At 40.2% G+C, this 15665-nt stretch overlaps 1 protein-coding gene across 1 annotated transcript in view; it reads left to right on the forward strand.

Annotated features, from left to right (window-relative positions):
* Positions 1–1921: 1921 nt before the first annotated feature.
* The window catches only part of il34 (interleukin 34), a 39348-nt gene continuing 25604 nt past the window's right edge, over positions 1922–15665 (forward strand). Inside the window, exons 1-2 of the mRNA XM_019888415.1 lie at positions 1922–2150; positions 12819–13147. Of these exons, the coding sequence (XP_019743974.1) occupies positions 13102–13147 (46 nt within the window). The 5' untranslated portion in view covers positions 1922–2150; positions 12819–13101. The remainder of the gene's footprint in view (positions 2151–12818; positions 13148–15665) is intronic.

Consider the following 15665-nt stretch of genomic DNA (forward strand, 5'->3'; position numbering starts at 1 on the left):
TGTACAAAAAAAGAGCAGTGTTTACGTAAGTAAATATGGTCCTGCATGTACAGGCTCATTTTCTCATGTCATATCACCAGAGTAACGAGTCGGGAGGAGGCATAAATATTTTAGGGATATGAGGCAATGCTTCTCGATCTCCTCATTTAATAGCGACTACTAAAGATGATGTCACGTCATTCTCGCGCATAATAAATGAACCGTCTGCTTGGCTGAATTACTACTATCACCTCATACGGCAACTTTTTGCTTCATGTTTCAAGTGGAATTAAAATCAAATGCAAAGACAACAACGGTTACTCAAAAAAACTTTGCAGATTCACGGACAATATCAGTGGTCTCCTGGGCTCTCCGTCCCACCTGCACGGAATTTTATATTGGGCTTTTGACGACGTATAGGTCAGATGTGAGTGGATGAGCGTTCATACTGCAGACGCATCACAGACATGTCCAATTTATATCCATATATGAAAGAGGCTCAGGAAGGATTTAAAAAATATGTAATTGTACTGTTCACACTGCTTGAAAATAACCGATATGTGTGGCCTATCGGGCAAAACGAAAAAAAAATGGAATTGAAGTGAGATTCCACTGCCTTGCTAAACTGAAGACCCGATTTCAGAAGGGGGGTAAGTTAAAATTCAGATTTAAAGGTAACAATTTTGTGATTGTTCTTTTGTGTATCATTAGCCCGGTTTTACGGATTTTTTGCCACCTGATGACAAAGTGTGCATATCATGACAAAAATCAGCCACACAGATGCATACACAAAACATCCCATTTGTTCAAATCGTTTGCTAGCAAGCACCACAGAAATGGAGTGCCGCCGTGTGTTTGTTTTAAAAAAGATTGTCCCATAACTCCTTTCACAGACACGGATAGTTAGCAATTTTTATTTCAAACACGCACGATAAATATTAAAAAAATAAGTAGAATAATAGACAAACAGAAACATTTGCAAAAAAGAAAACATTTTAATGATGTACCCTTATTCGTACTGTGCCTTATTATTCTAATGAACACAAATAAAAACCCCATGGCGTTGTCTGGAAAATGCTGTTTTAAGTATTTAAATGCAAATATGTTCGAAAGACTTTGAGTCAAAATGTTTTTTCCCCACATTGGCAGTTCCAGACTTCCGGCCTTATGGTTGTGATGTGTATCATGCTTTTATTGGGAAAAAAAAACCCGAGAGAACCTCTCAAGTAAATAAAGTTAGCAAATTCGTCCACCCGCAAACTCCCCACCCCCTGCACCATCCCAACATATTGGTCATGCCACCCCTTAGCCCCGGGGAAGAAAAAAAAATCCTGGCGCCGTGCCCGGATAAAGGAAACATGTCAATTCCGGCGGCGTGTGTGCGGAGAAGCGATTGAGGTCTACGTGTGGTAGCAAGCCTGCCTTTATACACCAAACTCACCCGGTTGGACTTTCAAAGTAAAATCAATTTACTGTAGTATTTCAAATTTGAATTGAATTACATGTACACCCGGTGAAATCTCAAGATTTAGGTTGACAGAATCACACATATTTTAGAGCTGTTGATTGATGCTTACATGACAAAGCAGGTGCTCAAGGATCAGGGTATGGATGTCGAACTGGTAAGATGTTATAGTTTAGATGCTTGTATTAGGTTACATATAAGGTTACATATAATTTATACATAAAGTCTCATTCAAATATAAATAAGAATTGCTGTTTCAATTTCAAACAATTTCAAAAATATTTTGAAAGAACAAGTGTTCAAATGTCAACGCTTGGATTTAATTAGAGTTCTCCTCCCAAACAAACGCCATTTAAAATATAAAACGTGAATTTTGGAAGTGCTCCACGGTGACTGGGCTCAATTCTGCTCTTGAGGCGCAACCGTGAGCATTGCGTTTATTTTGACAGCAGACTGGATGTGGGATGTGATCTAAAAACTTGACGTAATAGGAGACAGGACAACCTGTTGCGCTCTTGTCTACTCTACAGTCTCTGTGCTCGCGTAGAGAACACAGGCATAACCGTGGAGAGCAAGTGATGAAAATTCCTAAATGAACTCGTAAGAATTTCTTGATTGGATTTTCTATCATCTTCCTCAGGCAGCATTGGAGCCGGGCGCACCTGAGAGAAGTGTGACGGCATTGGGGATGAAAAGCCGGTAAAAGGTGCGTGTATAGGTGTTTTGCCACGTTTAAGTTTCACTTTCGTCAGGTGCAATTGTGACGCATTGGGTATGAATGGAATTTTAATGCGTAAACATGCAACCACGATTTACAAAATTTTCGTCAGCTGTGATGTGACCCAAGTCTAAAGTGTATAATAGATTTGTATATTGCTTAAATATCTGCTGGACATGGAATTGGATATTGATTTAAATGTGTTATTTGGGGTATTGGAGCGCAGTTTTTGGCTAGCAGGTTATTATTTCATTTGCTGCTTCTCTTAACTACGTTTTTAAACTTAGTGAACATTTTGAAGCATTTATATATTGTTGTGAAACAAGGCTATCATAAAATTACAGATTTCAACGTGGGTAAGAGAACGAAAACCCTTACTATGTTTTCACCATACAATGTAAAAAAGGAAAATTAGGAATATAGAAAAAAATCCCCCCTGTGATTGGCTCGCAAACTAGTTCAGGGTGTACCCCGCCAACTGCCCAAAGTGAGCCGGGATAGGCTAAAGCATGCCTGCGACCCTCTTGAGGAAAAGCAGACTAGAAAATGGATGGATGGGTGGAAAAATTCCCATTTTGGTCAGTCAAGAAAATGTCAAATTGGCAGGAAAAAGTGATTGCGGGTATTGATTCCTGATATTGTTTCGATCATCCATCTCTTCTAATGAACAATTTTAAGCTTTTTTAAGGATGTAGCTGCTTTAAAGGAAAGTGGAGGTGCTCTTCTTAAATAGAACTGCAAAAAAAAAAAAAAAAAAAAAAAAAAAAAAAAAAAAAAAAAAAAAAAAAAAAAAAAAGTTCAACAATTGACTGGTAATCAACCCAGGGCTGCCCTCCACCTCTGGTCTCAAAAGTTGTTTGGGATGGGCTTGAGTTCACCTGTGACCCTAATAAGACAGTCACTATAGAAAATGATCGCTGGATAGTAAAATTGATCAATATTGTCTTTCGGTTAAGGCTCCGTCGAAGTTGTGGCCTTCTTAAAACAAGATTCTCACTGGTTAAAACCTGGGCTTGTGTTTAGTCCCGCCATCGGTCTGTCAGTTACTCCATTGCTTTGTGACCTCTCAATGCACTTTGTGATTGATAGTTATGCATGTACCATGATGGTGTCAGATCAGAAGAGGTAGTAAGAGCTCCCTGTTGATTTGTCACATCTCCTAACACATCATGAAAGAGCTGTCATTGTAAAATGGCTTCCTTGTCATGTCATGATGGGGGAAGTTTGCAAAAGCAAAACAGATGCAATCACATTCAGCGGGCCTAAAAGCATCCTTGGTGTTCATAGTTGGTCTTAAAAAAAAACCATTGCTGCTTACTCATGTTTGTATTTGCCTGTTACAGTTAAGCCACCATAAAACATTCTGTTTCATTTGCAAACTGGCTGCACTTCGCTTGTTTTTTGCATTCCATGCTGTTCAAAATGGTCACATATTCAAATGAATGTATTTTTGGGGGTGGAAATGACCCAAGCAAGTGGCAAAACATTAAAAGTGGTATAAAAAGCTAATACTGTCCTGTTATTCTTCATAATCTGACAAAATGTTCCAAGTCCCAAATTATGCTGACCTTTCCAATGACAAATTTTACCCTTGAATGTGGGTCAGCCAATTGACTAGCACGGCTACAATAAAACTGCGGCGTTTGCTTCGTTAGTGCACAAGAGGGGGCGAGAGTTGTGCCCAGGGACGTGCTGGGACCAAAATTTGGCCCTGGAATATTTGTGGATGGCGGTTGACCCGCGGCAAAAAATAATCCTCGACGGAGGATGGAGGGGCGGTTGCCGTGCGGCAGTCATGTGCTGAAAAGTTATCGCTGACAGGGGTATGTTTGTCATGTGCCGAAAGGTTGTCGTCGACGGGCCGTCATGTGGCGCATCGCATGTCGGCGGCATGGGGGGGAGGGGTGGCGCCGTAACATGTTGATGGTGGGGTCGGGGGGGGGGGGCGTCTACTAGCAGCTTTGATGCCAAGTACTGGCCCGGAAATACACTGCCCGTTCTGGAAAATTAACATATTTTCCCGAAATTCCTGGTTGTGCCTGCCTGCTCATTGTACCCTGAGCATCTGACAGGTCCTGAATGAGAAAAGTGTTGCCATGGTGGAGCAACCTCCTTACTCACGTGACCTGCCGACGAGTGATTTTTGTTTCTCGTTTTTTCCTCCAAATTCATGAGGGCCAACAAGGGGACCGACCTCTTTTGAAACCGACATCAAGATAGCCGTGATGATGGCACAGCAGAGGATCCTCGAAGAATCCTTTCAGGAGTGCATGGAGGCACGACCGAGAAAGCTAGGAAATGTTGCAGTTAGAATATGAAATGCATCTTTTGTGACACCAGTCCTGGAATGACTTTTTCAGATTAGGCTGGAAAGTGCCAGAATGATTTGGAATGGTGCTTGAGTTTCTTCCTTATCTTAATCACTTCCTACTTTCCTGCGTCATTTCCAGACAAAAGATACCCATTCACCAACTAAAAATCCCTTTTAACTTAAAATGTATGAATCATTTTGTGTTTGAATGTATCACTGCATGTGATTAAACCATCAACAGTCATTTGATGATTCATTGAGCAACAGGCTCATTGCCGCATCTGAATCTCGCTCTCCTTTTCAACCTTGCAGGGAGTCATTAGTCATGTTAACACTGAGATTCAGGAATGTTAGTATGGAAATGACACCTCAAGAATGCTACTTTGTTGTTTTATAAGCCGTATAGTTGCATTATCCTTGCATCGTAATTGCAGGAAAGGTGGCTCTGGAGACCGCTGATGTTCTACTTTCTTCACGGTCTCCTTTTTACAAAACATAGGCATGGTGAAATAGACTGAATTAGGTGGCACGTGGAAAAAGGATTCATTACCTTTTAACTTTGGGCTTTCCACAACAAAAGGTGTTCTTTGCATTTAACCCATCCCCAAGAACTAGTGGGCAGTCATGTCATGTGTCAGCACCTTGGGCAATGGAATGGAACTGACACCTTGCCATATCACTTTGGAGCAATTGAAGGAAAAATCTGTGATTTGAAGATGCAAAATCCACAAGCAAAGGTTGCCCTAAAGTCAGGTCTTCAAGTCAGTCACGCTGGAGCCAAACAGGGCATCTTCTTTCTGTGAGCCAAAAATGATGACCAGTCTGCCATCATCCACGCATTCATTTCTAGATTTATCATGTTCGGGGTCGAGGGTGAGCCGCAGCTGACCCCAGTTGACTGCACCCTGAACTGGCCACCAGTCAATCACAAGGCCCATACAGCGCCCATTCACACTCAGACCGTCAATGAGCGGGAACTGAATCCATGTTGCCGGCACGGAGGTCAGACGAGTGAACAACTACGCCATCAGTGACCAGTGGGCTACTATGCTGCCAAAATGAGAACGTATCGGATTGGTAAATAGTTGGTACTCCAAATGAAATCATAATAATAACAGAATTAAGGCGGCATGGTGGTCGACTGGTCCGAACGTCCACCTCACAGTGCAGAGGTGATGGGATTAATTCCGCGCTCCGGCCTTCCTGTGTGGAGTTTGCATGTTCTCCCACATTGCCTGCGTGGGTTTTCTCCGGGTACTCTGGTTTCTTCCCACATTCAAAAAAACATGCATGGCAGGTTAACGACCCTCATGAGGATAAGCTGATTCAAAAATGGATGGATGTATTGTAGAACTGAAAAAAAATCAATTAGAGATACATTTTTCCCCACTCTGTGCAGGAGATAGAGACCAAGCCAGGCTGCGAATAAACAGCCTTCAAGTAATTGACGGCCATTATAATTGCATTGAAAAAAAAAAAACACGTTATTTTTTTTTAAACCCAAAACATTCCTCAACAAGCATAGAAGTACTGCATATTAATAGTTGCCGAACCACAGGTATGCAGGTGTCCGCTCTACAGTACTATAAACTATTTCCACAAGAAAGATTAACATGCTGAACATGTTCAGAATTTCCTGTAGAAGAAAAACTACTTGCAACCATTAAAACTGTTGGCAAACATATTTGTGACTGTTTGCGATCTTGAATGAACTTTGTAACCCTTTCCAAAGTGATCGACGTCAATTGCATTACTTATCATCTATTTTCATATGAATGTTTATTATAATTAGGACTTTAATACTGCACTATCGTAGGTTACTGATAGTTACTGATGCTAAGCTTCGACTTGAGTACAAATTCGGGTTACGTCTCCACCGCAGGACAAATTCGGGTTACGTCTCCACCGCAGGGCCAGTCAAATATTTAACATGCGTTCCAGGTCGTACTTGTGCTCTATTAAGAAAAGAACATTATTTGCCTGCATTAGGAATGTTATTACATGGTGTGTCAACACAACTTTCAGCCAGTGCCATTTAAACAGCCTCTCACCTGAAATATGCCATTGGCATTTTGATATCATAATAATCTAGACCAGTGGTTCTTAACCTTTTTAGAGGTACCGAATCCCACCAGTTAATATGCACTTTCACCGAACCCTTCATGAGTGAAAAAAAAAATATATATATATATATATATTACAAATTTAAGAGATTAAAAAAAAAACGCGAATATTAAAAACAGAAAAAAGTAGATAAAATTTCAAGGGATAAGTGTACGTTATTTATTTATTTATTTGTTTTTTAATTGTTGGACGGACTATCACGGCAGTCGCACGTGGACTACTAAGCGAACTAAATTTCCCACAGCACTGATTGGACAAGCAATGTCATGTGATCATCTGCAGCCAGTGATGGCTAAGTGGGCGTGTCATAACTAATTGACGTGTTGAGTCGGGTGTCTTGCCCTCCATGGCAGAGGCTCCGTTGAACCCCTGAGACCGACTCACCGAACCCAGGTTAAGAACCACTGATCTCGACTATTAAACCTTCTACAGTCTGCCGCTTTTGTTTGCTTAAAAAAAAAAAAAAAAATGTATTGGTTGTTATTTAAAAAAACGACATGACCAATTCCCAGAAAACTGTTGCCTGTTGATGACACAGATTTGCGACTCCGTTAACTGATGGTTATATTTCTTTATGAAGAAACAGGAATTTATTTTGACTTCTCACGGTTTAAGTCGACTTTTATTGGGGCCAGTCAGGGCAGTCACAATTGGCCGCAGTTTGGAAATTTGCTTGCTGTGTTTGGCAGTCGGCATCCACTTTCCAATGCCAACATCCGGTTACAAGAATGGAGTGGTACAATTTTGCTCGCTGCGTCATCTTCGTTCAATCGAGACTTGTTAAGGTTCCATTTCCACCGTGGCAGTCACGGCAGCCCCGTGTGCGTGTGTAGTGGGATTTCGACAATACCCAACGACCTCCCTCCTTATTTAAGTCCTGCAAAATTTTATTTCTGCCTATCACGCCGTCTGTGAATGGCCATGTTAGGAACGGGGCTGCCTGAGTCCCGGAGGATCAAAGGCCCACTTTGCGTCAGGCTGCGGTCTACCACGGATGCTGGTTTATTGCCTCCATAACTATAACGTTCGGATGGGTTTCCTTACGTTTTTTTCCCGCTCTGTTCTCTGGAACATGGACGCCAGGCATTTTGGGACTGCTTTTGTTGTCCCAACAGAGTCGAATGACTCTGATGGCATGGCTCCAGTGTAAGGTGTCCGCATGCCCCTGTACATGTCATGTACGTTGCATACCTGTCAACTCATACGGTTTAGCCATAGTTCATACGGATTTTGTGGTGAATCTTACGTATCTGGCCATATCGCACAAATCATACGGATTCTGAAAATTTCCGTTTTTTTTTTTTTTTTTTTTTCCCCCCCCCCTAACAGGTAGTTCCGTTTGCTTTTGCCCAGAATGGTGCTAGTCTACTCGAATGCTTTCATTTCCGGTAACTTTCCAGTAAATCACGTGGTTCCTAGTTGAAAACAGCAGAGTATTCATTGCATACTTTGGTAGTGTACAAGCAAGTTCTACAAGGAAACAAATATATCATTCATATTTCCTGGGTTTTTTTCTGCCGTTATTTTGACATATAAAATGCTTTGGTATGTTATAAGGATTTTTTGCTTTTTTTAAGGATTTTTTTGGTAGTTTATACAGGTTGGCGCTCCAAAAAGTTGACAGGTATGACGTTGCTGCACAATAATTGTTTTGTCATATTAGCTTTTGGCAAATATTTTTACTAATCCATCTCATCTCAAAATATGTAAAAGAGACTGCTATTTACATAAAATATGGAAGCATTAAATTGCATTACATCTCTCTCTCTCTCTCTCTCTCTCTCTCTCTCTCTCTCTCTCTCTCTCACACACACACACACATACACACGGACACACAACATTTTTGAGTGTAAAAAAAAAATTGGACCACCTGCATTCATTCCGCCTTACTAGGGCTGACTGGATTTTGGTTTTGTACCGTGACTGCCGTGGCAAATTTGTTTTGACAATTTAAATATCAACCATGAATCCACAGCAATCATGACCTGTAATGTATGTCCAGAAAATAATGCAAGCTTTGGTATAGTTTTTACTTTTTTTTTAACTTTGTGTATACACAAAATATTGGCAACTCATGTATTTCACCCCACAAAATAAATTACTTATTTATACCATCAAGCATTGTTCTTGATTTTTGCCCACACTGTGTGAGCTTGATGCTCATCACACAAGTCGGCATTTTCTGGAGGCTAGTAGACATGACACTTGCCTTTAAATTTCCATTTAGAGCACAAAAAATGTTGGATTGTTCTTCCATTTTGAAGCGCTCCATTCCTAATGTCCTCTTTTTCTCGAGCAAACCAGATCACAGTGGCGTGCTCTTCCGTGATCCATCTGGTGTTGTTGTGGATAGTGTTGAAAATTACCCAGACTAATCGATCTAAACACATCAAAAGCTGAGAAAATTGGGAGTACTGGAACATCAAAATCAGATGGAATAATCATGAAACCAGTTAGTTCACCTGTGGGCCAACAGAACTGCGTCATTGCGTTGATCATAGGCTCCCTAAATATAATAGCAAAGATGTCAAACAAGAAAACTTTTCGCCCTCATTTCGGACCATTGGACTCTATGTACGGCAGCTCATTACCTATTTCTGGTAGGAAGATTTGGAGACGGTTGTTTCAAGTTTCCGGAACACCCATCGTGAAGAAAAATAACCTCATGTGGGTTTTTATAAAAAGTATATTGTATAGCTTGGAGCTGGTGCTTTTTAAGGGGAAAATGTCATCTGAGGTTTGAAAGACGAAGCAATTGCTCCTCCTAGCCAACTCTGTGGTGTGCCGGCCATTATGTTCAGCTTTCTGTTGTTGTTGCTGAGAGAATGTTTATACATTTGGCAAGACAGTTTACCTATTGCAAAATTTGACTATTTCTCAGTGGCTAGATATTTGCACAGTTTGATTGTTTTGTAGCTTTATCACCTTTAAATATTCAGAAAATAATAAAAGCAATATTTTTCACCGGATCGTCTCAAAATCACGTGATCACCCTCCCAATTTCCGATCACATGAACGGATCGGGATATCCTTAGTTATAACCAGTGGCGTTTCTAGGCATAAATCTCTACTGGGGCACAAGCCCCCTACTATAGTTGTCCTCAACCACAGATCTGCGGCCTGGACATATTCAGTAGCAGAGCATATATGCCCCAATTGTACATGATCACCAGGATTAAGATTCAAGTAATGTAACTTGAATACTTTGATTCCTTTTGGATTGCTCCCTATCAAATATGCTTATAAAAATCAACACAAAAAAAGCAAAAAAAAAAATCTAGATGAGATGTATTTTTAGATATTTGTCTCGTCTTTTCTGTCCTAGGGGTGTTTCATATGCATGGTTTTTGGAATGTTGGAAGAAGCCTGTGCATCTGCAATTTAAATCAAAAGCACATGAACTGTGAAGGAAACGTGCTAACCACTTGTGCACCATGCTGCAAAGACGGACGGAGGAATAGATGGATAAATAGATGGATTGCAGGATAGATGTTTGGAAGGTGAGACGACCATGTGAAACAATGGCAGTTTTCAAAGTGTCCATGAAGGCAACACCTCACATATATAAATAAATAAATAGATCGATAGATTCCACTTGAAACAATTAGTGGGTGCATAAGGGAAGATTTTTATGAATGTTCTTGAATGCAACACGTTTTTGATGGACGTATAATGAGGGAAATTAGTTTCACTAGCTTGATAAAGTTTTTCAAACCTTTCCACATGATCAATGTTTGTTCCAAGTGAAAGGTAAAAAAGGACAAGTGAGCTTCAATCTCCCATTTCATACACACCCGCACACGCACACAAATACACACGTGCACAAGCACATGTTCGTAACTTTGATACCATGATACGTGATATCCACAGCGAAAAAAATGTTTTTTTTTTTTTTTCCCCCCCCCGGCGACAAATTTAACAGATGCAATTGATATTATGGCATTTAAATAATAAAGCTGTGGGTGATTCATGATGGGAATTAGTTAAGTATTTACTTAGAAGTTGTGGCCGTTGTGTTAGCCCCACGAGCTCCTCATATGGTAACAAACAATCCGGATGATTTCGACAGCTTGAACGTATCTTTATAAATGTCATTAACAACGAATTAAATGCTCCAGCAAATATGATTGAAAACAGTCACCATCCATTCCCTTCAAGTCACTTTCCAAACTGGCCATGCAAAGGCCACCACGTACTGAACCAGTGACCTGTCTCATTTAATCCTTGGCCAAGAAAAACTTCGATGTGGGACAGCCATTGAGCTATATTGTGAGCAGTTATCCACCTAACTCAGGGAAATTGGGCAATAAATTAAGAGTGGGTGATCGGGGACTCGACTGTGCCATCTCACTTCCTGCATTACAAATGTAATCCTGTAAAATAATCCACATTTTTCACAAATGTACTTGTAATCTGATTATATATATTTTTTCTGGAACGGAATACATCCATCCATATCTGACCAGCTTCCCCTCTCGAGGGTCGTGGGCGTGCTGGAGCCTATCACAGCCGTCTTCGGGCAGTAGTACCCCCCTAACTGGTTGCCAGCCAATTGCAGTGCACACATAGACAACCAACCATTCACACTCTCAATCACCAGTCAACCACTGTGGCGCCTAACTTTTTCTTATTCAGATACCCCACTGAAAATGCTATTGAATAATCGGGTATTCAGATAAAAATAAAAAAATATAAATTAATAACAAATTTAAACTGCGCCACACTATTTTCCTCTTTTGAAAAATGAGTAAGATTTTAGATAAATTGCTATTCATTTTCAAAAGAAATGTCATTGAATCAATCAACGAACAGTCCAACATTTTATTATTAATTGGCGACGTTTTTTAGCATGTTCATATCAATTCAGTAAATCAATTATCATTTACAAATGTAATTTCCATATTGAAACAACTCTCTCCCCCATAGATATCGGTCTATATGAGTGACGTCTGAACCACAGTAACGATTTTGCAGGTGAGAACAACAGTGAGCCTTGTTTGTGAAAAAATATCAGTAGGAACGGCAACTGTGTTCAACTGTCAGCATCAAAGTGTGCCGAGTCATTGAGGTCAATCAAAACTGCCTTTGAAAAGAAATCCAGCGGCTAACGTTGGAGCCACTGCTAAACGCTGGCAACAGGCGCCGTACAATACACTGTCAGTGTAGTTGTCATTTTTTTTTAGCACCATTAATTAGCGATTGAACGTTATTTCAGGACGTATACATCTGGGATCACCAACGTGGTGCCCGTGGCCACCAGGTCGCCCTCAAGGACCTTATGAGTACCCTACGGGCATGTTTCAAAAATATTAGCATTAGCGGAGGAGGGCAGGACAAGGGAGCGTCCTTCGCAAACAGGTCGCAAATTAATGAATGTCGGGAACATTGGGTGGATGCGACATATTAACAACTGCGCATTCCCATTCCGAGGGCCAGTCCACACCTCATACTGGGGTCCAGCTCTTGAAAACTGGGGCATGTAACCCAGTAAAAGGTGTCTGGTGACCAGTGTTCTAAATGAACTTTTTTGAATACAAACCAATATGGCTGGTGACTAAAGTTCACAGCCGATCAGAATTTCCACTCGTCATTTTTTTTTTTCTTTTAAACTTTAGCTCCGCTGTTTTCATCCGCCAATACTGTACATTTCTTGCACTGGTCGCATTCCATTTGCCTTTCACATTTTCACTCTAAATTTGTCACTTTTTTTTTTTTTTTTTTACCAGAATTAATATAAAATGTGTTAACTTTAATTTATAATTTATAGATTTATTTATTTTTTTTTACTTTAACTGCAGTGCTTTCTTTTTAAAAGACTCATGGAAATAAATTCTGACAAATTCTGGTGTAAATGAGTATCCACTACACTGATGTGCTGCCCTGCCTTGTGGCAGCAATTTTGCAACCCAGTTCAGATTAGCAGGAGGTACAGCTTGTGTTTACAATATGCCTACTGTGGACACACACGCTTGCTTGGGATAGAAAATACTGTACAAATGCAAACGTTATTGCTATTTACGTGCTGGTTGTTTGAGGACACGCACCAGTACAATTAAATTAAATAATTCAACTGATTCTCAGTAGCAGAATGTGACTGAAATTGGATTCATTCTCTTGCAGCATTCTTGCGGATTATAAATATCTGCAATTATTCAGTGTGTTCAATGGGATTATTTGCATCTTGTCTGTTTCCTAATTGCATTTCCTATTTTTGTTTTCAGATATTCCGCAGCAAAGGAAGCACAGGAGACAAACCAAAATGAGTTGCCGCTATGAGCATGTACCAGAATTGCAATGAAGACTTGATGTCTGACCACTCATGTTTGGCACCCTGAACATCCCCTGAAGAGGCCCGTGACGCAGCAGTGTGCCCGACTTGCCCTGCATGCGTGGACACATATACATATGCGTATATTTATATATGTGCTACAAATATATTGACACACGCACACTGTGCTGAATTCAAAGCAGAGTGCTTTGAGCTGAGGAATTAAAACCAAGAGTATGGTCCAACGGTCCACCTCAATCCGCCTGCTGGGAGCCCTTTTGGGTAAGACGCATGAGAAACTCCTAATAAGATTAGCTTGTGTTTTGACAGAAATGACAAAGATGTTTCATGCTTTAGAGGGATTCTATACTGTGTATGATGTTATGCGATATGCTGACAGAGGCTACATCACAGTAGCGGAAAGGTCGTTTATACTCACAAATTAACCTTTTTGGTATCCCCTATAATGACGTTGACATTTTGTGGAACAGTTTGGTCTGGAGCTTTCATATGATATTGGAGTTTGTGGCTCAATTGACTCTAGTCTTGAAACAGTAGCTCCATTAATATCAACAATGGAATGTTTACGTAAGAAGCATACGTTGAACTAAGAATTGCTTACCTGTAATCATATCATATGTAAGCGATTGCAGTTTGTTGTTTGTTCCGTGTAATTGCAATACAGTATATGTTGCACCTTGAGCAAAGACGGATAAAGCATCGGGATTTCTGCCAAAGTTTAAATCGCAATACAACAAAAGTCGAGTCTAACTGCCCCTGAGAAGTCATATAATTCAAATTAAAATGTACGTACCTTAATAACCACAGCACGCATGTCGTCAGCAAATCTTGTGTGACCACAGTTCACAGGAAAGGATATTTGTTGGCATGGAAGGCTTTTTACTATTCTAATCCCCCGTGATGGATGATAATCTGCATTACATTCACAAATGCGCAAAAACTCTGTATTCTTTTCTTTTACTTTGGCTTTTTTAGTGACGCTTTATCTGAAATAACAACAAATCCCAAGAGTGAATGTGAAGAGAAACAAAATGGAAGAAGAGGAATATTATACACCGAAAGTTATGTGAAGAAATTGTGTCATGAAGCTTGCGCAATGGTATGAGTTGCCATTTGTGGGGCAGCAAAATATGTGAAAATGATACTTTAATAATAGCCCTCCTCCTTCATACATGGTTTTTCAAAAAATATACATAATTTTAAATAGGAATGTCTGTGTCCTATTCAAACACACATACATTTTAAAACCTATTTCACAATACAGGTGCCGCATGGGACACATTTGTTTTCTTTTTATTTATTAATTTTTTTGTGTGCCGCCGACAAATGTGCTTTCGAGTTGGTGTAGTTTTATTGAATTTCCTGAAAAATGTGGTGTTCCAGCACATAATAAACAAATCACCTTTCACTTTCAATGTCATTCTTCAACAAAAAAGTGAAAAGGAAATAAAACTTAAATGGTTCCATTGGATTGCTTCAGTCAACATGGCCGGCAGTTTAGATTTGGGATACAAATAACTCTATGTCTTCAAAGATCAACCTTGCTGTTGCGCCATATGTTTGAAATGATTTCTGACATATTCTTTAGGTTAACGGAACTATGGTTACTCAAGGATGTATTAACCAAACATTTTTTTCCTTTTTTTTAAACTGTATATCAAATTCCTTAACAATGTATAACACATGGTGACATTGACTTCCAAATTTCAATCACTCCCACATGTCAAGTTTCTGGAAAATCTGACGACAGTGGCATGGTGGGGGACTGATAGCACATATGCCTCACAGTGCAGAGGTCGTGGGTTCAAATCAGGCCCTGCACTTTCTGTGTGGAGTCTGCATGTTCTCCCCATGCCTCCGTGGGTTTTCTACAGGTACTCCAGAAAAAAACATGCACGGTAGGTTAATTGAACACTCAAAATTGTCCCTAGGTGTGATTGTGAGTGAGATTGTTTGTTTGTCTTTGTGTGCCCTGCGATTGGCTGGCCACCAATGCCTGCCTGAAAACAGTTGGGACAGAATTTGGCACGTCGTGAGGATAAGCGGAACAGGTAATAGATGGATGGAGTTTATCATCTGAGTGGAGTCATTGGACCTTGTTCATAAGGTACCATGTTTGGATTCTCTTGGGTGCTTGTAAGGTCTTCTCCCTTGCCTGAGAGATTGACAAGCAGTCAAGGTTGAGGTTTTTGCCTAATTTGTACATATTATTCTGAAGTACAAAAAAATAAACCCGCAAAAAAATCCACCTTTGTTTTTAAAAGTTTAGTGTAGCACAGAACAGAGGTACTTTTTCGTCTTTTCAACGGTCTCTTATTGCTCGGTGAAATCGTGGAAGGTCAATTATTTGTATACAGCAACCCAATGGTTTCTTTGTTTGGTGCTTTTTTTTTTTTAAATTGTTTAATGGTGGTTGCGACATACATGGTTTTAAGGTTACAATTGGGGCTCATTGAACACGTTTCCGCAGAGGGCTCGGAATACGTCGTATACACAGTATACTTTGTGGTTTTCTATTTGAGTTGATTATATTTCTGCCTGAGACATGTTTCGTATTTATCTAAATTGTTTTATATATACAGTGTGTGTGTGTGTGTGTGTGTGTGTGTGTGTGTGTGTGTGTGTGCGCGTGTGAGAGAGTTTGATTGTGAAATTGAGCGTGCCAAGCGCTTGGACTGTAGACTCTTTGTGCGGGACTCCATTAGAGCCGTTTGCTTGATGGAACTCGTCATCACGGATGCTCACATGCAAACACATGACTGCAGTCAGCAGTTGATTT

The sequence above is a fragment of the Hippocampus comes genome, unplaced genomic scaffold (assembly GCF_001891065.2).
Source record: "Hippocampus comes isolate QL1 unplaced genomic scaffold, H_comes_QL1_v1.1 scaffold112, whole genome shotgun sequence".
Lineage (NCBI taxonomy): Eukaryota > Metazoa > Chordata > Actinopteri > Syngnathiformes > Syngnathidae > Hippocampus > Hippocampus comes.